At 46.5% G+C, this 25,000-nt stretch overlaps 1 protein-coding gene across 11 annotated transcripts in view; it reads left to right on the top strand.

Annotated features, from left to right (window-relative positions):
• Positions 1 to 25,000, top strand: part of flncb (filamin C, gamma b (actin binding protein 280)) — a 113,552-nt gene that overhangs the window by 72,726 nt on the left and 15,826 nt on the right. For 4 of the 11 annotated variants that reach the window (XM_076296892.1, XM_076296886.1, XM_076296893.1 and 1 more), the window contains 20 exons: positions 229 to 319; positions 1,139 to 1,308; positions 2,105 to 2,222; positions 2,748 to 3,010; positions 5,226 to 5,823; positions 7,039 to 7,212; positions 10,021 to 10,183; positions 10,879 to 11,039; positions 11,633 to 11,800; positions 12,161 to 12,284; positions 12,711 to 12,867; positions 15,183 to 15,372; positions 15,998 to 16,021; positions 16,157 to 16,404; positions 19,151 to 19,250; positions 20,517 to 20,657; positions 20,998 to 21,126; positions 21,870 to 22,043; positions 23,756 to 23,917; positions 24,525 to 24,728. In XM_076296892.1, the coding sequence (XP_076153007.1) occupies positions 229 to 319; positions 1,139 to 1,308; positions 2,105 to 2,222; positions 2,748 to 3,010; positions 5,226 to 5,823; positions 7,039 to 7,212; positions 10,021 to 10,183; positions 10,879 to 11,039; positions 11,633 to 11,800; positions 12,161 to 12,284; positions 12,711 to 12,867; positions 15,183 to 15,372; positions 15,998 to 16,021; positions 16,157 to 16,404; positions 19,151 to 19,250; positions 20,517 to 20,657; positions 20,998 to 21,126; positions 21,870 to 22,043; positions 23,756 to 23,917; positions 24,525 to 24,728 (3,559 nt within the window). Of the gene's footprint in view, positions 1 to 228; positions 320 to 1,138; positions 1,309 to 2,104; positions 2,223 to 2,747; positions 3,011 to 5,225; positions 5,824 to 7,038; positions 7,213 to 10,020; positions 10,184 to 10,878; positions 11,040 to 11,632; positions 11,801 to 12,160; positions 12,285 to 12,710; positions 12,868 to 15,182; positions 15,373 to 15,997; positions 16,022 to 16,156; positions 16,405 to 17,531; positions 17,625 to 19,150; positions 19,251 to 20,516; positions 20,658 to 20,997; positions 21,127 to 21,869; positions 22,047 to 23,755; positions 23,918 to 24,524; positions 24,729 to 25,000 lie in introns of all 11 variants that reach the window. The other 7 variants (XM_076296887.1, XM_076296883.1, XM_076296888.1 and 4 more) reach the window with 3 other exon arrangements.

The raw sequence follows: 25,000 nt of genomic DNA, 5'->3' as shown, positions 1-25,000 counted from the left end.
ATACTAGTAATAACTAGCTACAATATACTAGTTGTAACTAGTTACTAACAAGATGCCAGTTATAACTAGTTATTAACAGTAATAATGGAGTTGCATGATATTATTGCAATGCAGTGTTGGGTACTATGTTAACCAGGTAGCCATTGATATTGATTTTGATAGATCTGATGTAATTTAAGATGGCCTATGATGTCATTAAATTGGTCTTTTGGTTTGTGGTCATCACAGGAGATACCCATCAGCCCCTTCCGCATCAAGGTCGACCCCTCCCACGACGCCGCCAAGGTCAAGGCTGAGGGCCCAGGACTCAGCAAGACAGGTGAGCCTCCGCCTGCCAAACGTGACATAGACATTGAGTGATGATGCTACAGAGAGAGAGAGACACAGAGAGGGAAGCCGAGGGGACCGACAGACACACAGTCAGATTAATGGGCCTGCGTCCACCAATCACGTTTTTTGCCCTGATAGCGCCCTCAACCTCTTTTTCAGAGCGCTTCGGTCAAGTGTTTATTGTTGCTAGGTTACGGTCGTCGAGAGAGAAGTGACATACATTGACGAGCCCAGCGCTGTTCTGAAAGTTGAACAGATTTCAACTTTTAGCACTCTGAGTGCTGCGGAAAAAAAACGGTCAGTGCTGAGGGCTTTTTATCCGCCAGCGGCGCTGAACGCTATGAATGTTGAACTACATTGGATTTGTTTAGAAAATAGCCGCCCAATTGGTGGACACAGGCCCTAAGAAAGGCTACCTACTGAAATGTGTCAGTCTAATGAGAACAAACATTGCATACTGAGTTTTCTCCACTGTGCGTGTGATTCTGGAGTCGAGGTAGTCCAGCCTACCCACCAATAATGCGGGTTTATGCATATAACGTATAGAATCTATAGATAGGATCCATAGGATGCTGATATTCCCTCCACTGTGCGTGTGGTTCAGGAGTGGAGGTTGGCAAGCCCACCCACCAATAATACGATAACGTATAGAATCTATGGATGTGGTGCATAGGATGCTGATGTTCCCTCCACTCTGTGTGTGTGTGTTCAGTGGTGGAGGTTTATGCATATAACATATAGAATCTATGGATGTGGTGCATAGGATGCTGATGTTCCCTCCACTGTGTGTGTGTGTGTGTGTGTTCAGGAGTGGAGGTTGGCAAGCCCACCCACTTCACCATCTACACCAAGGGGGCGGGCAAGGCTACGCCAGAGGTGGTCTTCGCTGGGGCCGCCAAGGGCGAGGCCGTCAGTGACTTCGAGATCATTGACAACCACGACTACTCCTACACCGTGCGCTACACTGCTATACAGCAGGTAGGACACAAACCTGCACACACATGCAGATACACACACACACACACACACACACACACACACACACACACACACACAACCACGACTACTCCTACACCGTGCACTACACTGCTATACAGCAGGTAGGAAACACACCTGCACACACATGCAGATACACTCACACGCACACACACACACACAACCAAGACTACTCCTACACCGTGCGCTACACTGCTATACAGCAGGTAGGAAATTCACACACACACACACACACACACACATGCAGATACACACACAGGCACATGCAGATACACACACACACGTGCACACACACATGCAGATACACACACACACACACACACACACAGACATGAACACGCACATGCACATACACACACACACACACATACACGGACACACGCACGCACACGCAACCACACGCACACGGACGCACACACACACACACACACATACACGCACACACACACACACACACACACACACACACGCACAGACATATGGTGTGAATTAAGCCTACACCTTGACATTTTGTTGTTGTATTTTTAATTGTTTAAACATGCTCTTGATTGGACATGTAAACAGGGGAGGTTTAATGCCTGTGCTCGTGTGTTTGTCAGCCTTGTAAAGTCCGTCCTCACGTTTGGCTTTGTCCTGCTGCTCTCTGCGTGTGTGTGTGTGTGTGTGTGTGTGTGTGTGTGTGTGTGTGTGTGTGTGTGTGTGTGTGTGTGTGTGTGTGTGTGTGTGTGTGTGTGTGTGTGTGTGTGTGTGTGTGTGTGTGTGTGTGTGTGTGTGACAGGGCAACATGAGCATCTCCGTGTTCCATGGAGGGGACCCCATCCCCAAGAGCCCCTTCAACATCTCCGTGGCCCCACCACTGGACCTGAACAGGGTCAAAGTTCAGGGACTCAACAACAGTAAGACAGACTAGAAGCACATTTATCTATGAAGTGTGCACACACACACACACACACCACATACACACACACACACACACACACACACACACACACACATAAAGCAATCCTTCCTCATGGAGTTATAAGGCTAGGTGGAATAAGAGAAAAACACATGGCTGGCTGGCAGACGCACACACACACACACACACACACACACACACACACACACACACACACACACACACACAGTGTCCCTCAGAGGCAGTGTGTTGCATTTGGCTGGCCCTGAGCTATTGAGGCTTTTAGTTTCATTCCCACCATGGGAGTGAACACACGCAATACTGCTGCTCTTTAGAAGAAAAGGGCCAGTGTAGTGGGGAGAAGGTATCACACTGAGTTTGTTTTCTCTCTTTCTGTGTGTGTGTGTGTGTGTGTGTGTGTGTGTATGTGTGTGTGTGTGTCGTGTTTATATGTTTGTTATTGTGTGTGTGTGTGTGTGTGTGTGTGTGTGTGTGTGTGTGTGTGTTTGTGTTTGATCTGCAGAAGTGGACGTAGGGAAGGATCAGGAGTTCACCATTAACACCCGCGGTGCTGGCGGTCAGGGCAAAGTGGACGTCAAGATCACCTCACCTTCACGCCGGCCAATCCCCTGCAAGGTGGAATCCAGCGCGTCCAATGAGGTGCACACAGTCAAGTACATCCCGCCTGAGGAGGGTCCCTACAAAGTGGACATCAGCTACGATGGCAACCCAGTGCCAGGGAGTCCCTTCGCAGTGGAAGGTGTCATGCCCCCTGACCCCTCAAAGGTCAGGACCTCACCCTCAGTAGCCTCAACTGCTGCTTCTTATTATGGACGGAGCTGGAATTCCAGTTGAATTCTAATTTAATTTAATTCTTATTACTGTTATTCTAGTTCTCACTCTAATTCTAGTTCTAGTTCTAGGTTCTTGGAGCAGTTCTGGATCCATTCGTTTTTTCCAGCTGGCCTTCTACGTTTTTCATGTGGATTTGAACCGTAGTTCTGGTTCTAGTTCTAATTCCTGTACTTACTCCTGTACCTCTAATTTGAGTTCTCTTTGTGATATTTAGACTTTTGTTTTGGTGTGACAGTGATAATGTTGTTAAGGCTGAAGTCAAAGAAGCTGCTCCAGTAGGCTAAAGAAGCCAGACAAGAGGCCCTTAAGCAGTACCACAGGTTGAGAAACTTTGGCAAGAGCTGTGGATGTGACTCAAAAGCAGATTTATTGCGGGGGGACTCCTATTTGGCATTCTGTTGGAGCACAGAACATTTGCACTGCTCCAAATGGAATACAGAACACTAGAACCGCTCCAAATAGAATACAGAACACTTGCCCTGCTCCCTGTCCTACACAGACAGCTCACAGTGGATGACAGCAGTGGATTAATGGAGCCCAGTGTGGTGGCTCAGGGTCCATTTGTATGTGGGATGCATGGGCCTAATACTGCTGTTTGGCTTTATGCAGGAACAGGCTGCACCCAAGAGACAGAAGTGGCAATGATCATAAACATGTTCTGTTTGAGAAGACACAAAATACTATGTACTGTATGTGTGTGTGTGTGTGTGTGTGTGTGTGTTTGATGATGATGATGGGGAGCTGTGTGTGTGTGTATGTGTGTGTGTGTGTGTGTGTGTCTCACACACACACACTGTCTTTCCTGCAGGACAGAGTGGAGTATGATGACCGTTTGATGCCTGTCTCTTTGGCAGGTGTAATCCCTCTCAGTGTTTTGTGTGTGTGTGTGTGTCAGTGTGTGTGTGTGTGTGTGTGTGTGTGTGTGTGTGTGTGTGTGTGTGTGTGTGTGTGTGTGTGTGTGTGTGTGTGTCCTTTGTAGATGGGCTACTGATTACCCCTTCGCCACTTGCCCCCTCAAAAGGACATTCACTGCTAATGGAATCTTAATGATGTGGATTAATCACTTGTGTGTGTGTGTGTGTGTGTGTGTGTGTGTGTGTGTGTGTGTGTGTGTGTGTGTTTAGGTTGGTTGCTTTAAAGACCAACTCCCCTGGCCCCCTGTAAAACACACACTCCCATGAGCATGTACACACACACAGTCTTCATATATCTCCTTTATTAACCGCTGTTTCAGGGGCATGGTGAGTTCATAGTAGGAGGGAGATGTGTGTGTGTCTATGTGTACGTTTATGTGTGTGTGTGTGTGTGTAGGGAGGTAATTACCGTGGATACAGTTACTCAGGCGATGAGGTCATCGCCATTCCAAGCAGGACGGGAGTTATCCGGCGGGAATCTCTTGCTCCGTGAGCCAGATGTCCCGTTGCATGCGTGCCTCTGTGTGTGTGTGTGTGTGTGTGTGTGTGTGTGTGTGGAACACGAGGCTGCAAAGCAAACCTGGCTACCTGGGACGTGTGATTAGTGTAGGAAACGGTTACGGGACAACCGTTTATAATTTGTCTGTCAGTGAGTGGGGTGAGCTCAGGGGTACCGGGCCGACACACACTGTTGCGGAACATATGGAACCCTTAGCTCTACTGCCCATCTCCGGTTCTGAGACAGCGGAACATACAACATGTGATTAGAACCGCGGACATGGTATACATCAATTAGCCATCAAAGACGTTCTCTCTGTCTGACATCACTGCTGCTGTTGAGTCTCCTAGGTGATCATACGTGGTCTGACTCGAAGGATGGAATCTTGGTGCCCTTTGGCATTGTTGAGCATACCAAGGCCATGACAAGGAACAGCTATTTCATTTTGTTGGTGGTTTTGTACTTTTCATGGGGCAAGACCAATGATTTGATGCTCAGATTAGATTTCATTAGATGTTCCTATTGCAGCTTTTCTGCCATTTACCATTTTAGTATCCTTCCCTTCACTGATATTAAAACAGTGTGGATTGGCAATAGTGGGAAATGAAAGTTGGTGAAAGAGTATTGTGATATCACTGTGTAATTCGTGACACTAGCTTTGGCAACACTGTACTCAAACAGTCGTGCTGTTAAAGTGTTTTGAATCTGAATTTGGGTCTTCTGTTTTTCCCAGGTGCGTGCGTATGGTCCTGGCCTGAAGGGAGGCATTGTGGGTAAGCCGGCGCCCTTCGCCATCGACACAAAGGGCGCGGGCACGGGCGGGCTGGGCCTGACGGTGGAGGGTCCGTGCGAGGCCAAGATCGAGTGCCAGGACAACGGCGACGGCTCGTGCTCGGTGTCCTACCTGCCCACGGAGCCTGGTGAGTACTCCATCAACATCCTGTTCGCCGACCAGCACATCCCTGGTTCGCCCTTCAAAGCCATCGTCCAGTCCATGTTCGACCCGAGCAAGGTGACGGCCAGTGGGCCGGGCCTGGAGAGGGGAAAGGTCAACGAGGCGGCCTCGTTCACCGTGGACTGCTCCAAAGCCGGCGAGGCGGAGCTGACCATCGAGATCATCTCGGACGCTGGGGCCCCGGCGGAGGTCCGCGTCCAGAACAACAGCGACGGGACGTACTCCATCACCTACATCCCACCCTTCCACGGCATGTACACCATCACCATCAAGTACGGTGGCCACGCAGTGCCAAAGTTCCCCGCCAGGGTGCAGGTGGACCCCAGCATCGACACCAGCACCATCAAGGTCTACGGCCCAGGAGTGGAGCCCAGAGGTAACACTACAGATGGCAGCTATATGTCAGTTATGAAATTACTGTACATGTCAATAGTTATTCAACAACAGAATACAGTTCATATTGATAGTTATTCCAAAACAGACTACAGTTCATATCAATAGTGATTCAGAAATAGACTGCAGTTCATATTGATAGTGATTCAGAAAAAGACTACAGTTCATATCAATAGTGATTCAGAAATAGACTGCAGTTCATATTGATACATGTAGTTATTCAAAAACAGACTTCAGGTCATATCAGTAGTGATTCAAAAACTTGGACTATATTCATGAATACAACAGAGAAGTAACATTATATTACGTTACGTTGTTATGACTGCAAGACCTTAACCCTTGTGTTATCCTCAAATCTTACCGACACCCTTTATCCTTGGGGTCAATTTGACCCCAGCTAAATAAACCCTCAGAAAATTATTATAATTCATATTGTTACCCAGTTCTGTTGTGACAGGTACTTAACAAGAGTGTAATAACCACCATCAAAAGCCCTACAAAACAATCCCACCCCCCCCCACACCCCTTTATGAACCTTGGAACCCTGGCTGGCAATATTGCCCATCCAGTGTCAGCAGCCCAAAGGCTTGCTGTTGCATCCCCTTTTGACTTATATAGTCCTGCCAAAATGACTTACCGTATATGTAATATGTACTTGTGTATGTAATAATGATAATAACAATATGTTCTCATACTATTCAAATAATAATATCCATAATGTGTCAAATATTCATGTATCCTATGTTTCATACAGCTGGGGTCAAAATGACCCCAAGGAACATCAATGTGCAAAATATTTGTACAGGACATTGAAAACAAATTATTGTACAAATGTCATGCTAACTCTGTTGTACCCTTCAATTGAGGAAAAGTCATGAAACATGAAGCAAAAAAAAAAGTGAACCATATATTTTATGATGTTAAACGTTGCTTGGGGTCAAATTGACCCCAAGGATAACATGAGGGTTAAGAAATATATTTCCATTCGTTCAGGAACACTGAAACAGAACAATAACATGAATCTTGTGGGACTGATAACAGATCTTCACATTTAACAGTTGGCCTTCAAAACCTGTGGTTACATTTGTGTTTGTTTGTGTGTGTGTGTGTGTGTGTTTGTGTGTGTGTGTGTGTGTGTGTGTGTGTGTGTGTGTGTGTGTGTGTGTGTGTGTGTGTGTGTGTGTGTGTTTTTTCACAGGAGTCCTGCGAGAAGTCACAACTCATTTTGTCGTTGACGCCCGTGCTGTTAGCAAGGCCGGCGGCAACCATATCAAAGCCCGCATCGTGAACCCCTCAGGGGCTAACACAGACGCCTTTATCTCCGACAAGGGAGACGGAACCTATCGAGTGGAATACACTGCTTACGAGGACGGTAATGGAACCTCTACAAGTACAGCGCACTGTTTATGAGGTCATTAAGAGTTCTGGGGGCGTAAAAGACTGACAATGGAACCTCTACAAGTACAGCAAACTGTTTATGAGGTTCATTTAGAGTGAAATATGACTATCTATCTATCTATCTATCTATCTATCTATCTATCTCTCTCTCTCTCCCTCTATCTATCTCTCTAGAGCAGTACACACATTCTGGAACAGGCAGATGGGTCAGAGGGGTCACCAGGGGTTTATTTATGGGCTTCTCTAGCCTTTATTGATTGGACAGTGGAGAGAAGACAGGAAGTGAGTGAGAGAGGGAAATGACCTCAGGCCAGACTTGAACCTAGGTCCACATGAGCATTGGACCTGGATGTGGTCCCCATGGGCATTGGACCTGTATGTGGTCTCCATGGGCAATGGACCTGTATGTGGTCTCCATGGGCGTTGGGCCTGTGTGTGGTATGGGATGCAGCTGTCCATGCTTCTGCTCCACTTGGTCAATGTCCTGGAAGATTCTAGAAGGATGGGGTATATATTGTGTGATCTGACTGGTCATATTTGCTCAAAAAGTCGTAGTTTTTGGGTCTTTCTCCTGAACTTTTCTATTTCAGCTGACGATGCCAGGCAATCCGGTATGTCTTTGATGGACAGATGAGACATCCAATCAGACTCATCTTAAGCACAGAAATGGGCCAAAGGGAGTACGTAGGCTGGGATGAAAGCGGGGTTTGTCAAGACAGGAAGCCCAATCTAGTTTATGAGTGTTTTTCTAAGACAGCATGTCTCTCATATAAAAGGCAACCCCTTGTGGTTTGCATAAAACGTCTGTTTCCTACTTTATCATAATGGAAAAAGGCTCAGTAAACTATTCTCTGAGTGTTATTGCTTTAGCAGAACGCAGCAAGTTTGTTTTTGTTGAAAGGAGAAGCAGAGAAAGGGGCCTCCGAGGCCTCGTAGTGATGGACTGGACGCACGCAGCTGCAATCAGAGAGATACTCACAAGTAGATAAATCCTCTACGTTGCATTTGGAAAGAGTGCTGCACGGTATGAGAGATTAATCCTGTGTGTGTGAGACAGAATGAGAGATAGATCCTGTGTGTGTGAGAGACAGAATGAGAGATGGATCCTGTGTGTGTGAGACAGAAGGAGAGATAGATCATGTGTGTGTGAGACAGAATGAGAGATAGATCCTGTGTGTGTGTGAGACAGAATGAGAGATGGATCCTGTGTGTGTGAGACAGAATGAGAGATAGATCCTGTGTGTGTGAGACAGAATGAGAGATAGATCCTGTGTGTGTGAGACAGAATGAGAGATGGATCCTGTGTGTGTGAAACAGAATGAGAGATAGATCCTGTGTGTGTGTGAGACAGAATTAGAGATGGATCCTGTGTGTGTGAGACAGAATGAGAGATAGAACCTGTGTGTGTGAAACAGAAGGAGAGATGGAGAGATGAAGAAAAAAACAGGGAAAAGAGAAAATAAACAGAGAAAATGAGCTAGATAAACAGACGGACAGACAGATGTGCAGAGAGAGATGGAAGGATGGAGCGAAGGATAAAGATGGGGAGGGATAGATGGAGAGACACAGAGAGATGGAGGGATGAATGAATGAGAGAGATGGAGAAAGAGGCATGGATAGAGTGAAGAGAGAGAGGGAAGGATGAATGGTGAGAGAGAAAGAGAGGGGTGTGGATGGAGAGAGAAAGAGAGAGAGATATATAGATTGAAAGAGTGAGGGAAGGGTGGATAGCATGAGAGACATGCGTGTCGGCCAGCTGCAGACCCAGGTAGTGACAGGGACAGTCGTGTGTTTATAATTAGCTGGCCGTCTACCGTGTGTGCTTAAACTGTTTACATCTATAAATATATGAGCATGTTACCCTGAGAGAAGTGGGGAAAACAACACAGGAGAGAGAGAGGGAGGGAGGGAGAGAGAGAAAGAGAGAGAGAAAGAGAGCTGAACACTCAATCATACTCCACTGAGACTTAACCTCGTCTACATGCGCTTTATTTAAGTGTTTACAAAGTACTTACTAAATAAGAACTTTCTTATTTCTGAGGGTAGGATACTGTTTGATATGTGAAGCAAGACTACACAAGGACAGTTTAGTTTGTATCAGTGTTTAGGAACAGCTTCATAGTGGTACCTGGATTGGCAGGATACCGGGATTCTGTGATTGTGAATGTGATTATAAGGTGTGTCCCAAATAGTCTTCATATAGACCAGGCTGAGGCGTGTAAAAAGACAGGTTTCTATGTGTACACATACTACATACTACATACTACATACTACATACTACATAATACATACTACATAATACATACTACATACTACACACTACATACTACATGCTACATGCAATGATGTAGCAGTTCTGCACCAGGCTGAGGCGTGTAAAAAGACAGGTTTCTATGTGTACACATACTACATACTACAGAATACATACTACATAATACATACTACATACTACACACTACATACTACATGCTACATGCAATGATGTAGCAGTTCTGCACCAGGCTGAGGCGTGTAAAAAGACAGGTTTCTATGTGTACACATACTACATACTACATAATACATACTACATAATACATACTACACACTACATACTACATGCTACATGCAATGATGTAGCAGTTCTGCACCAGGCTGAGGCGTGTAAAATGACTAGGAAAGAGGTTTCTATGTGTGTGTGTGTGTCCCTAATGGTGCTGTTGTGTGAGACGTGTAAACGTGTGTACACAGACACATATGTATGTGTATGTGTCCCTAATGGTGCTGTTGTGTGCTGATGTCACAGGCATGCACCTGATCGAGGTTCTGTACGAGGACGTGGCGGTACCCAAGAGTCCGTTCCGAGTGTCGGTGACGGAGGGCTGCGACCCGAGTCGCGTGCGTGCATACGGGCCCGGCCTGGAAGAGGGTCTGGTCAACAAGCCCAACCTCTTCACCGTGGAGACCAGGTATGGTGGGCTTTACAGAGCATGCTCAGGATACAGTAGTATTACACACTACATACAAACTACACGCTACATGCTACATACTACATAATACATACTACATACTACACATTACATACTACATGCTACATGCTACATGCTATATATGAAATACTACATGCTACATACAACATGCTAGCCTGGGTGCCATTCCGAACTTAGTCCCGCCCACTAGAATTGAGTATTACTACGTCAGGCTAACAACATGCTGTACTACAGCAGAACTAGAGATTCATAAGGTTAAGTTGTTGGCTGCATACTACATGCTGATGTGATAGTTTCGACAATACTGCAATGCTGCACACTGTGCTGTGTTGAGCTCACCTTATTAAGTGTATTAGTCGCAAGTTGAGGAGATGCAATTTACAATATACGTACATACAGTGGCATTTACACTGTTTCTCTCTCCCTTTTTCTCAATCACTCCATCTTTCATTCATTTTCTTCTTCGGAATTCGTCCCTCTCTCCCTCCCTCCGTGTCTCACTCCCCCTCTCTATGCTCTTGTTTTTTTCTCCCCCTCTCCCCATCTCCCCATTGTCTCTTTCTTTTTCTCTCTCTCTTTCTCTCTCTCTCGCTATCCCCCCACTTCTTACTCTCTTTCTATCTTTCCCCTCACTTCTCTTTATCCTTCTCTCTTTCTTTCTCTCTGTCCTTTAGAGGTGCAGGTACTGGTGGGTTGGGTCTGGCTATTGAGGGTCCGTCAGAGGCGAAGATGTCCTGCAAGGACAACAAAGATGGCAGCTGCAGTGTGGAGTACATCCCCTTCACCGCCGGCGACTACGACGTCAACATCACCTTCGGCGGTCTGCCCATCCCAGGTCTGATGTCATCCGAATTATAGAATATCTGAGTCCATTTGTGACCTGCTTTTGAGTTTTGGGTTCACATGACCAAATTTAGTTGGTGTATGCGTGTCTGTTTGTGGATGTACTGTATTCATATTGGAATATGTCCATGTGTCTCTTGAGTGTGTATATGTGTATGTTTGCCTGTGTGTTTCTATGCCTGTGCATCTGTGTCTGTGTGTGTGTGTGTGTGTGTGTGTGTGTGTGTGTGTGTGTGTGTGTGTGTGTGTGTGTGTGTATGCCTGTATGTGTGTGTGTGTGTGTGTGTGTGTGTGTGTGTGTGTGTGTGAGAGAGTATGTGTGTGTGTGTGTATGACACAAAGAGGTGTGTGTGTTCCTGTGTGTTTGTGTGATTGAGTGAGTGTTTGTATGTATGACGCAAAGACAGAGGTGTTTGTGCCTGTGTGTGTGTGTGTGTGTGTGTGTGTGTGTGTGTGAGTGTGTGTGAGTGTGTGTGTGTGTGTGTGTGTGTGTGTGTGTGTGTGTGTGTGTGTGTGTGTGTCCGTGTGCCTGTGTGCCTGTTCGTGTGTGTGTGTGTGTATGCTCACATCTGTGTATGCTCACAGGAAGCCTGTTCCGCGTGCCGGTGAGGGAGCTGGTGGACCCCAGTAAGGTCAAGTGTTCCGGTCCAGGGCTGGGCAGCGGCGTCAGAGCCCACGTCCCACAGACCTTCACCGTGGACTGCAGCAAGGCCGGACTCGCCCCACTAGAGGTGCAGCTCTACGGGCCCACAGGTGGGTGAACGGGTGACACACACACACACACACACACACACACACACACACACACACACACATGCATGTGTGGCTGCATGACCATCCAAGTAGATACACTCTGTAACATGTTAAAACACACTCTATATTTCACTCTCACTCCTTCTCCCTCCTTCGCTCTCTCTCTCTCACTCTCTCTCTCTCTCCCTGTCTCTCTCTCTCTCTCTCTCTCTCACTCACACACACACACACACACACACACACACACACACACACACACACACACACACACAGATGCACACATAGCCCACTTGTTTAAGCCCACATGTGTAAAGGCTTCATGTGAAGGCTTGTATGCTAACAGGCTTTTGGCTCATGCAGGAGTGGCAGAACCAGTGACCATTACGGACAATGGTGACGGCATACACACGGTCAACTACACGCCGACCACTGACGGCCCTTACACTGTTTGTGTCAAATACGCGGACCAGGAAGTGCCGCGCAGGTGAGCGACCGATGGCCCCTAAAGGCCTTCACACCAAGAACAAGAACACTAACTATAACGACAACCGAAGTGACCCAGACAGTAATGCTCATTATGTCGTTATCGTTACAGCTTGTATGTGGACGCTGTTATTCGTATTAGCGAAAGCGATACTTTTTTCTCTTATCGTTATAGTTGTTGTTCTTGGTGTGAACGGGCATTTCAAAACTGTATCAATTTATATGACCCTCTCTCCTATGCACTGTGCTTAAAGCTGCATCAATCCTTCTTATATTGGTCTTATACTGGTATTTTGTCAACCTATGATGTCTGATTTAATAGCCTGTGATTGTGATTGAACATGTATGATTTGATATTCATGTATTTGTACCCAATACATTTTGAATCCTGTTAGTTGAAGTATTTATGTCCTGTGATTCTCTGTAGTCCGTTTAAAATCAAGGCTCTGCCCGCCCATGACGCCAGTAAAGTCCGTGCCAGCGGTCCAGGTCTGAATGCCTCAGGTGTGCCAGCTAGCTTACCTGTCGAGTTCACCATCGATGCCCGTGACGCAGGGGAGGGTCTGCTCACGGTCCAGATTCTGGTGAGTGAATCATACCCTACTCTTCCCATGTACTCACTTTCTTACTTTCACATGGATAGACTTAAGGGCCATTCAAACCAGGATAGATAACCGTATATAACTATAACGATAAAAAATCACTTTAGCTAGTAGGAATGACAACGTCCACACATATAAAATCACAATAATGACAAGAAGAACAATATCGTCAGGGATCACTTTCAGAGCGATTTTGAGAATGATAAAAAGTTGACAGCCAATTTTTAGACATCACATTCATCAGTTTGAGGAGAAGCTTTCCGTATCGTTGGTCAGTGTGGACGCTCATATCGCTATAGTTACAGTTATCGCTCCTGGTGTGAACGGCCCTTTGGAGCAGCAATGTCTTCATTTCATTTGACTTTTAAGAAAGATATTTTTATTAGCACAGTTGCTCAAAAGCTCAAAAAAGACTACAACTCTCATGCCACCTTTCTCAGCCCCTCCTCCCTCCCCCCCTCCCCTGCCCTTTGCCCTTTGACCTGTGCCAGGGTGAGGTGTGGTGAGGTGTGGTGACGTGTGTGCCTGTCGCTGCAGGGTCCGGACGGCTGCACGCAGGAGGCCTCTGTCTCTGTGTCGGACTGGGGCTGGCGGGTGTGGGAGAGTCATATTGTAAAGGGCACCATCCCCTTCTATATTCTTAAGCAAGGCTGCGTAAGGCCACCACCCAAACAACCAACACAACGCTCCTCTTCTGCCTCTCCAGGCCTCCACCTCTCTTTCTTCTTCCTCCTCTTCTTCCTCTTCCTTACTCTCATACCATGGTGTCTGATGTCTGCCACCCACCCCCACCCCCCACCCCCACCCTCTTGCTCGCTTGTGCCTCCTTGCCCTGTGGTTCTTATGACCGTTGACCCTTACAACCCAAGCTGACCTGCCTTGTGGCCAAGGTCCTTGGTTTATCCTCTTAATGGAGATCCTTTTGGATCTTTGTGGCTTTCAGGCCCACCTTTCTTGCAGGAACAATTTAAAGTAGAACAGAAATACTAGAGGATTATGGGAAATGTAGTTGTTAAGACAGGTGTTCAGTTTGTTTTGACCTGTGCTATGTTGCCCACTTTTATAGGGCGGTAACTGACAGAACAGAGAGTACTTTAGTGCAAGAGGTTCATGGTTGGACACATTTCATACAGAAGTTCATATAGATTGACTTCCAAGAGCCCCCTAGATGTCAAAAACAAAACACCTGTAGCCACCATGTTACAGTATGTCTTTCCCACAATGGTCTCTATGAGGAGAAGAGTGGAGGATCTTAAATGCTCATGGTTTTGTAGACACATTTAGACATTCTCTAAAGAGTAAAGTTGCCTCTGGTCTTTATCTGGGCCAGATTTAACAGAGATGTATTTATCTGCAGACTGTTCTAACTCTGGTCTGGCCCTGGTCAGATCAGATCCAGATGTACCCTAATCGGTCTTGATCTGGTCTTGATCTGGCACAGATCTGGTCCTAATCAAGCTTGGGTCTAGTCCTGATCTGGTCCTAATCAAGCTTGAGTCTAGTCCTCATCTGGTCTTGATCTGGTTCTAATATGGCCCTGATCTAGTCCTAATCTAGTCCAGATCTGGTCATAATCTAGTCCAGATCTGGTCTTAATCAAGCTTGGGTCTAGTCCTGATCTGGCCCAGAGTTACTCTGATGTTAAATTGAAATGAGAGGGTGAGAGAGGAGTCCCGAAAGCCCCTTGAGTTCTCCCATCGTGTCGTCGTCTCTGTGGACTGACCACCATTGGGTTGGGTTTCCCTCTTGGCTAACTCCTCCATGTGGTTTGGCTCAACATCACTAACTGTGAGGAGATGCCGCTGTCTAAACTTGACCTAACTCATCCTCTTTGGTAATCCCAGATAATCCTTAGACTAGACCAGCTTGGTTTAGTGTGAGACTCAATGGACACATTGAGGTCAGTTATCTGTACATGGATTAAGGCTAGTCCTGGACTAAAAGAGAACTTCAATAGAGATCTCCATTGAGAAAAAGCTTTTAGTGTAGGACTAGACTAAATCCATATATGGGAAACCGGCCACCCTAGATAGTATGAACAACCTGGTCGTGTAGCCAGAATCACCACCATAGTGCTTGTTGTTTGTAGACATCTTATGAATGACTTCTAGGTTTGGATTTGGTGTATGAACTAATAGATTGGCAATACGGAACCAGCCTGTTAACTAACACAAGTGTGTGTGTGTGTGTGTGTGTGTGTGTGTGTGTGTGTGTGTTTGTGTGTTTGTGTGTGTGTGTGTGTGTGTGTGTGTGTGTGTGTGTGTGTGTGTGTGGTGTGTCTGTGTATGTTATCATAGGACCCAGAGGGCAAGCCAAAGAAGGCCAACATCCGTGACAACCGGGACGGGACGTACACGGTATCCTATGTACCGGACATGACCGGGCGCTACACCATCACCATCAAATATGGCGGAGACGAGATCCCGTACTCGCCGTACCGCATCCACGCAGTGCCCTCGGGTGACGCCAGCAAGTGCCTGGTCACAGGTGGGCATTATCCCCACCTGGGATGCCATCTTGGTGTTTGTGTGTGTGTTAGTATCCTTATAATGCTACAGCTGATAGGCTGCTGTCACAGCTGCGAGAGTAGAATATTGTTGTAGTGTGAATGTTCTAAGAATCTTTGGGTCCATTGAATAGAATGTGGAATTTTAGAATCTTTCATTGTTGATAAAAAGCCTTCTTTTACGAAACTTGAGGAGGTAAACGATTGATCTCGTTGTTCAGGAAATATTGAACACAGTCAAGTTGCATCAGGAAATATTTAACACAGGCAGGTTATTGTATAGTAGGCTACATAAGTACTCAAACAGGACACATGAGTTGATGCCGCCTTGCTGGACCTGATGTCCTTCCCAAATTCCAGCAAAGAAGGAATGCAGGCTGCCAGATTTGACTTCATGTTTTCAAATACTTTGAAAAACAGGACAAATGAGATATGTTGTTTGACTTGGTACAGCAGTAATTTTCTCATGAGCCTTTTTAAATCTACCGGTAATGTTTTCTGTGAATTTGACAATAACACAATAAAGACAATAAGGACTATAACTGTTATGATGTTGAATAATATTATAATTGATTAATTAATCTATTCTCTCTGACATCATTGCAGTTTCCATTGGAGGACATGGATTAGGTGAGTGTTGAATCAGTTTGTGAATTTCCAGTCATGTAGCCTATTCAGCGATTTTAAGTGAATTTGAAAGGCATGGGTTTGGTTTGAAATTGCCCTGTTTCCATAGCAACACTTGTCAATGGTATCATGTGACAGGCTCAGGTCTCGGACCCACCATCCAGATCGGCGAGGAGACGGTGATCACCGTAGACGCAAAGGCTGCTGGGAAGGGTAAGGTCACCTGTAAGGTGTCGACACCTGACGGGGCGGAGCTGGATGTGGACGTGGTGGAGAACGCCGACGGAACATTTGATATCTACTACACGGCACCGGAACCGGGGAAATACGTCATCACCATCCGCTTCGGAGGGGAGCACATTCCCAACAGCCCCTTCCATGTGGTGGTGCGTAGGGACTGCATTTATGCATGATCACATGGCCATCATTGGGATCATGGGGATAATGGGGATCATTGTACGTAGGGACTGCATTTATGCATGATCATATGGCCATCATTGGGATCATGAGGATCATTGTGCGTAGGGACTGCATTTATGCATGATCACATGGCCATCATTGGGATCATGGGGATAATGGGGGTCATTGTACGTAGGGACTGCATTTATGCATGATCAAATGGCCATCATTGGGATCATGGGGATAATGGGGATCATTGTGCGTAGGGACTGCATTTATGCATGATCAAATGGCCATCATTGACTCATGGGGATAATGGAGGTCATTGTGATTGTGGGAATGGTTATGGTAACGATAGTGGTGATATTCGTCTTTTTTTACTTCCTGTGGCATGAAAAATAATGTAGGTAGTAAATGATGTAGTTAATGTCACTAATCTGCATTATCAATGGAGCCCAGTGTAACAGTTCAAGCTGAATGGTAAAAGCCAACTTTAAAGGTGCACTATGCAGGTTTAGGTATTTTTGGTGACTGTAGAGCTCCCCCTGGGTCGCAATATATTTATATTTTACTCTAGTGTAGTAAACAGCAAACCTCTGTGACTTTTCCCCCTGTACACAATGAAAATGCTTTTGTTGTGGAGGTGAAGGATTAACAGGCAAAAACATCTCCAAATGGCTATATCTACTGACAAGGTATTGTTTCATGATTCTCGCGAGATTTGTCGGGCTGCTGTACTTGAAGTTGCATGGCTGGTTTTCTCGGTAGTGACTCGCTACGTCTATACCGCAGAACTATGAAAGGTGACCGATTCGCCTATTACAAGTTCGTTTACCATCAAATTGGCTTCGTAAAGGTCATATTAAGGTGAAAATCTTGCATAGTGTACCTTTAATACACATTGATACATAGCCTTATCTGACTATCAGTGTTAGGAAGCAACATTTTACTGTGTGAAACATGTATGTGTTCTGACATTGAATGAATTGAGTTATAGTGTGAAACTTGCATGAATAATGAACTATGACCGGCATGAATAATGAACTTAATGACTGAACAGAGTTTCAGTGTGTGTGTTTGTGTGTGACGGTGTTTGTTGCGCTGTATCCCCCAGGCCAGTGACACCATTCCCATTATAGAGGAGCCGTGTGATAAGGTTCAGCTGCAGCAACCTTATGCCCCCTACCAGGCCTACGCACCACACTGGGTACACTAGAAACACACTAGAGGCACACTCTTCCTTCTCTCCTCCTATCTATAAGCACACCTCCTCCCTCTGTCCCATAGTGTTATTCTTCTCTCCTCCTCTCTAGAAACACACTCCTCCTTCTGTCCCATAGTGCTATTCTTCTCTCCTCTCTAGAAACACTCCTCCCTCTGGTCCATAGTCTCAGTCCTCCATATCCTCCTCCCATTGACCTCTCTCTCTCCTCCTCTCTCTCTAGCTCACCTCCTCCTCTCTCTTCTCCTCCTCTCTCCTCCTCTCTGTCCTCCTCTCTCTCTAGCTCATCTCCTCCTCTCTCTCCTCCTCTCTCTCCTCCTCTCTCTCTAGCACATCTCCTCCTCTCTCTCTAGCTCATCTCCTCTTCTTTCTCTATCTAATCTCCTCCTCTCTTCTCCTCTCTTTCCTCTCTCTCTAGCTCACCTCCTCCTCTCTCTTCTCCTCCTCTCTCCTCCTCTCTGTCCTCCTCTCTCTCTAGCTCATCTCCTCCTCTCTCTCCTCCTCTCTCTCCTCCTCTCTCTCTAGCTCATCTCCTCCTCTCTCTCCATTGCTCTTATGAGGGGTTGCTCTCTCCTCCTCTCTCGCCACTGTATCTCCCCCTCTCCGGCGTCCTTATAAGGAGTTCCTCATTCCTCTATGGTCATGCTCTCTGACTCTCCGTGTTTCCATTCAGGTCCTCTCAGCTCTGTGCCCTGTCTCAGGGCAGCTCAAGCAGAACACCCATTTTTGGCGTGCTTTTTATTAGCTTGGGCTGAGCAAGCTGCAATCTTCCTGTTATTATGATTTGATGTGTTTCCACTCTGCTGTTTTCCGTATCATGTCATCTAATGCATGCTTGTTTCTGTTGCCATGTTGTTCATACGCCTGATCATTATAATCAGGTTAGGGGTTTTCTCTCCTCACAGCTTACATTCCCTCAGGAAACCTTCCATTCTGGAATCTTCTGTTCAGTGCTTCATTTCCTGTTCTATCTGTAACTGGGAAGCATTCCCAGGTAGCATCTGTCTCTAGGACTGACCCATGCCAGACCAGGCCCAGATGAAGGCCATACCCAGGTCAAATTCAGGCCAAATTCAAGCCAGATCCAAGCTACATATGTTTTCTCTGAACAGTTGAACGATTTGCAGTAAACAATTAATTTTAACGGTAACCATCCTTGTATGTTCGTGGAGAATTACCTCCTCGCTGTTTGCTGTACACTCCAAACTGTTTGCGAGCAATCACAAACTTTCACAGAGATCTCAAGGCAAACAGAAAACTGAAAACGAAAGTTTGCCTATGCTTGTGAATTTGCACGCAACTCAGCTGGTAACTGGGTTCTTCTGTGCAACCCAGGCCATGACATGAGGCGCGGGTCTGGCCCAGAGGCAGATGTTAACTGTGTTGCTTCTCTTCCTCTCTGTCCACTTCTTGCCTTTCAGTACTGCCTGATCAATGCTAGTGTAGCAGCCTTGCTAGCAGGCTAACTTGCTAACAGGCTAATTTGTGGTGATGTCACTCTTATTTTTTAGGCCACGGAGGAGCCAATCACGGCCACCAATGGGATCGAGCCTATGCTCCGCCCCTTCAACCTGGTCATCCCCTTCACAGTGCAGAAAGGAGAGATCACAGGTGAGGTGCCCAGATCGTTCACCTGGGGATAAGACACACCTGGGGGGGGTGATATGGGGTGTGAGAGGTGCCCAAAACGTTCACCTGCGGATCAGACACGCCTGGGGGGGGGGGGGGGGGGGTATGGGTGCCCAGAGCGTTCACCTGCGGATAAGACACACTTGGGAGGGGTAATATGGGGTTTGAGACGTGCATAGTAGGAGTTGGTTTGGTGTTTAAGACCTTATCTTGACTCTTCCTTTACTTGCTCTGGGTATGGAATGTACAAGTACAAAGGAGTCTTAAAGGTGAAGGCACAGATACCAGTTAATTCATAATTCTGCACCTCATCCATATTGGTTCTACATCATCTACCATTGCTTTTTCTGTGCTATTTTTAAGTTCTGTATTTAATAACAAATCTGCCTTTTGTAAGTGACATTGAAGCCTTCTGAGCCTAACGTCTGGTTGACTTGGCACCTTGCTCTTTCACATTGACATTGAAACCTTCTGAGCCTAAAGTCTGTTTGTCTTGGCACCTTGCTCTTTCTGTGTTCTCTTTGATGAGCTGTTTGCTTTTGCTGTAACGCCACATCACTTCAGATCAAAGCTTTTGCCAAATGACCGTCAATGTGAATGCAGAATCGGATGCTATTAGATTGGAGGTTCCTGCTGTGCTTATCTTTGCTAATTAACCACAGACCTAGTCTGTGTGTGTGTCTGTGTGTGTGTGTGTGTGTGTGTGTGTGTGTGTGTGTGTGTGTGTGTGTGTGTGTCTATGTGTGTGTGTGTGTGTGTCTGTGTGTTTGTGTTGGCTCTCAACACAGCCAGCGTGACTGAACAAACAGAGCCTTGACTTGGACTGAAGTAAACACAACCGGCCTGGCCCATGACTGCCCTGGTCCAGATGTGTGTGTGTGTGTGTGTGTGTGTGTGTGTGTGTGTGTGTGTGTGTGTGTGTGCGTGCGTGCGCATGCATGAGTGAAGGTGCTGGAGAGCTGGTTGAAATGGTTTCTGAGAGCTTAATATGCGCTTTTACTTGTTATCCATTGATTCACACACAAACACTTGCACATACAATTGTACACACACACACACACACACACACACACACACACTCACTCACTCACTCACTCACTCACTCACTCACTCACGCCCGCACGCATGCACTCACACACACACACACACACACACACACACACACACACACACACACACAGAGGGAGAGAGAGAGAGAAGGAGAGAGGCATATGAGGTTTTCTGACTCTGCTGTCTGGTTGTTTGTAGGTGAAGTGCGTATGCCCTCGGGCAAGACTGCCCGTCCCAACATCACAGATAACAAGGACGGCACGGTCACGGTAAAATATGCGCCCACTGAGAAGGGCCTGCACGAGATGGACATCAAATACGATGGCAACCACATACCAGGTACACACACACACACACACACACACACACACACACACACACACACAATCACAAATACACACATATTCTTCACTTCTGAAGTGATACACACCTGATAAACAGATGATACACTATGCACCTGAAGATTAGAAAGCAGCATCAGAGCAGGAAGACAATAAATTAAATGATCGCTTTCTCACCTCACACCTAGTGGATCATCAAATTAATATGTGCATCCTTGATTATTGAATTGTTGAAGTGAAGGTTTCTTCCTTGCCTTTTAACAGATACTAATTATAACTATTGAATGATTGTTTAAGCATGTATCAGCTGATGTTATTTCCTCTTCCTGTCCCCACAGGAAGCCCACTGCAGTTCTATGTGGACGCCATCAACAGTGGCCATGTGACTGCCTATGGGCCAGGCCTGAGCCACGGCATGGTCAACAAGGCGGCCATCTTTACCATCGTCACCAAAGACGCCGGGGAAGGTGGGGAAAACTCACAGGCTCTGCTGGTGCACAATAAACACAACATCACAGCATCACAATAAACACAACATCACAGCATCACAATAAACACAACATCACAGCATCACAATAAACACAGCATCACGGCATCACAATAAACACAACATCACGGAATCACAATAAACACAACGCGAGCCAACATGAGAATATCACAATAAATACAGCGTGAGCTGACATCACGTCACAATAAACACAACGCGAGCCAACATGACAATATCACAATAATCACGACGTGAGCTGACATCACTTCACAATAAACACAATGTGAGCTAACATGAAAATATCACAATAATCACAACGTGAGCTGACATTACGTCACAATAAACACAACACGAGCCAGCATGACAGTATCACAATAATCTCAACGTGAGCTGACATCACGTCACAATAAACACAACGCGAGCCAACATGGCAATATCACAATGTGAGCCAACATCACAACAAGCACAAAAAACACAACATGAGCCAACATCACAACAAATACAAAAAACACAACATGAGCCAACATCACAACAAATACGAAGTGAGCCACGACTAGACTAAACACTAGATGAGACAACATCACACATCTGCCTGTCTGGCTCTTAATTTCTTTCTTTCTTTCTTCCCCCCTCTCCTTCTATCTCCCTCTCTCTCCCATTCTCTCTCCCTCTCTCTCCCCCTCTCTCTCTCTCTCTCTCTCTCTCTCTCTCTCTCTATCTCAGGTGGTCTGTCTCTGGCAGTGGAGGGCCCCTCTAAGGCGGAGATCTCCTGTAAGGATAACAAAGATGGCACCTGCACCGTCTCCTACCTGCCTACTGCACCTGGCGACTACAACATCATCGTCAAGTTTGATGACAAACACATCCCCGGCAGCCCCTTCACCGCCAAAATCACAGGTAGCGAGTAGCCTATAGGTGTGTGAACGTCCATGACACAGGTAGAGAGTAGCCTACAGGTGTGTGAACGCCAAGGTCACAGGTAGAGAGTAGCCTATAGGTGTGTGAACGCCAAGGTCACAGGAAGAGAGTACCCTATACCCTGTATGTGTGTGAACGTCCAGGGAACACAATGTAGTGGGATCCTATCAGAGAGGTGTGTTTGCATATATCTGAGCGAGAGAGAGAGAGAGAGAGAGAGAGAGAGAGAGAAAGAGAGAGAGAGAGAGAGAATAGTGCTGCCAAAACCATATGGTCACTATACATGTAACATGTACTTGTGCGTATCCACTGTAATGCATCTAACACATTACCCTGGGAATCCAGAGTTTTCCCGGGAGCACAATATCAATTTGCTTAGCGAGTCACTCTGGCAATGAGTAATGATGCCCGTTACTTTTGTCCCTTGTATCACGAGGAACCAATTACATCGGTGTATCTGATAGAGGTGGGCCAGAGGCGAGCTAAACAGATGACGTAGTGTTATCCAATTGCGTTGAAGTCCGGAATCAGTCCGTAAACATTGGTCGTATAGTGTTATCCAATTGCGTGCAGTGAGATTTTCAAATGCATGCTTGGTGCCGCCCCTCGAGTTGGGCCATTTTCATTACTCAATGCCAGATCCTTAATCTTTTGGATTTGGTTCTGGAATCTCCAGGCTACCAACACATATGAACGTATACACACACACACACACACACATGCACACATGCACACACACACACTCACTCACACACACACACACGCACACACACACTCACTCACACACACACACAGGAGAGCAGCAAGCAGAGTAGATTTATCTCTGTAGGAAACACCTGCTTCCTGAGTTCCGCAGTTTCTCAATTCTCATTCTTTACACACACGCACACACGCTCAAGCACACACAGATGCAAACACACACACCATTATGGAGTTGGACAAGGATAAAGTAACATGGCCAAACATGCATCCAGAGCAGTGTGTCACTTTTTCCAGGAGGCTCGGAAAGACACGATTGACCCCCTAAAAACTTCACAGTCTACAGTAAATCTCAGCAGCATGTGTTGCTCATCTATTATCCAGGTCCCCTGCCAAGTGCACGGCCCCCTCCGGGCCTGCGAGTGGCCCTGCTCGCCTTTATAGAGTCAGACAGGACTAAACGATCACCGATCTGCGAGTGCCCCTGCTCGCCTTTATAGAGTCAGACAGGACTAAACAATCACCGATCTGCGAGTGCCCCAGCCCGCCTTTATAGAGTCAGACAGGACTAAACGATCACCGATCTGCGAGTGCCCCAGCCCGCCTTTATAGTCAGACAGGACTAAACGATCACGGATCTGTGAGTGCCCCTGCTCGCCTTTATGGAATCAGACAGGACTAAACGATCACAGATCTGCAAATGCCCCTGCTCGCCTTTATAAAGTCAGACAGGACTAAACGTTCACCTATTTGCGAGTGCCCCTGCTCGCCTTTATGGAATCAGACAGGAGTAAACGATTGAGGTTGGAGTTAAATTAGGGCACTTGTATTCTGTATTTAGATGAGGAAGGATGTGGGATTTGTACATAGTGACATCACAACTTGGTTGAAAAATCCACTGTTTTTAGACTAAAAGGTCAAGTTGTTTTCTTTCTTTCTCTATTTCTTTCTTTCACTTCATTTTGTCTTCCTTTCTTTCTTTCTTTTTACAGGTGACGACTCGCTGAGGACATCCCAGCTGAACGTTGGCACGGCGACGGACGTGTCTCTGAAGATCACAGAGACGGACCTGAGTTCCCTGTCGGCCAGCATACGTGCCCCATCTGGCAACGAGGAGCCCTGTCTGCTCAAGAGGCTGCCCAACCGCCACATCGGTGAGCGTCTCCTCAGGTCTCCATTCAGCATCACTCTGCCACTAAGAGATTAGATCCAATACATGTTTAGCAAGTTGCACATGATCACAGAAACAATTCATGACTCTATATGTAGTCTGGAATAAGTAACAAGTATTTAGAAAGCCCATCCCCCACTCCGAAGAGGAATGGGAGGGCTTGTGGTTCTCTTATCAGCTTCATCTTTGATTTCAGGGGGAATCTGAAATAAAACTGCTGTTTTTGTTTCTCTGTAAGAAGGTCCACTACGTTTCCAAAGCCTGTCTGACCTCATGTCTGACTCACTCTCTCCCCTTCGTGTATCTCTCTCCTTCCCTATCATTCTCTCTCCCCTCTTCTTTCTCTCTCCCATTACTTACTTTGCACTCCCTCTTTCTCTCTCTCTCTCTCTCCCTCCCTCTGCCATCCCGCCTCCATCCCTCTCCCTCCCTCTCTCTCTCTCTCTCTCCCTCCCTCCCTCCCTCCCTCTCTTTCTCTCTCTCCCACCCACCCTCTTCCCCTCTCTCCCACTCCCCCCTCTCTCTCTCCCTCTCTCTCTCTCTCTCTCTCTCTCTCTCTCTCTCTCTCTCTCTCTCTCTCTCTCTCTCAGGCATCTCCTTCACCCCTAAGGAGGTGGGTGAGCATGTGGTGAGCGTGAAGAAGAACGGAAAGCACGTGACCAACAGCCCCTTTAAGATCATGGTGGGCCAATCAGAGATCGGCGACGCCAGCAAGGTCAAGGTGTTCGGGAACGGGCTCATCGAGGGACACACCTTCGAGGTCGCTGAGTTCATCCTGGACACCAGGAACGCAGGTAAGACACTCCCACACAGGTAAAGGCCATTGTGGTGATTGAAGATTAACAATTGGTTTAGGTTGAAGATTAAAGATTGGCTGCATTACCAACCTAGAAGGCATTTTCACTGAGTTACACTGTTACATTAGAATCTATAGTGAATTAATGATTAGCAGAACTAATACAAGAACACTACCGCAAGGTTTCATGGCTGGTAAAAGAACACTTTAACAGGGTTCTCTTAGTAAAATAACACTACAGCAGAGTTCTCATGGCTGGTAAAATAACAC

This window comes from Alosa pseudoharengus, unplaced genomic scaffold, assembly GCF_046254945.1.
Source record: "Alosa pseudoharengus isolate Yale_2024_CS ecotype anadromous, Long Island Sound unplaced genomic scaffold, YU_APseudo_1.1 YU_APseudo_1.1_scf_20, whole genome shotgun sequence".
NCBI classification, from domain to species: Eukaryota; Metazoa; Chordata; class Actinopteri; order Clupeiformes; family Clupeidae; genus Alosa; species Alosa pseudoharengus.
This window is presented reverse-complemented; position numbering and strand designations above follow the sequence as displayed.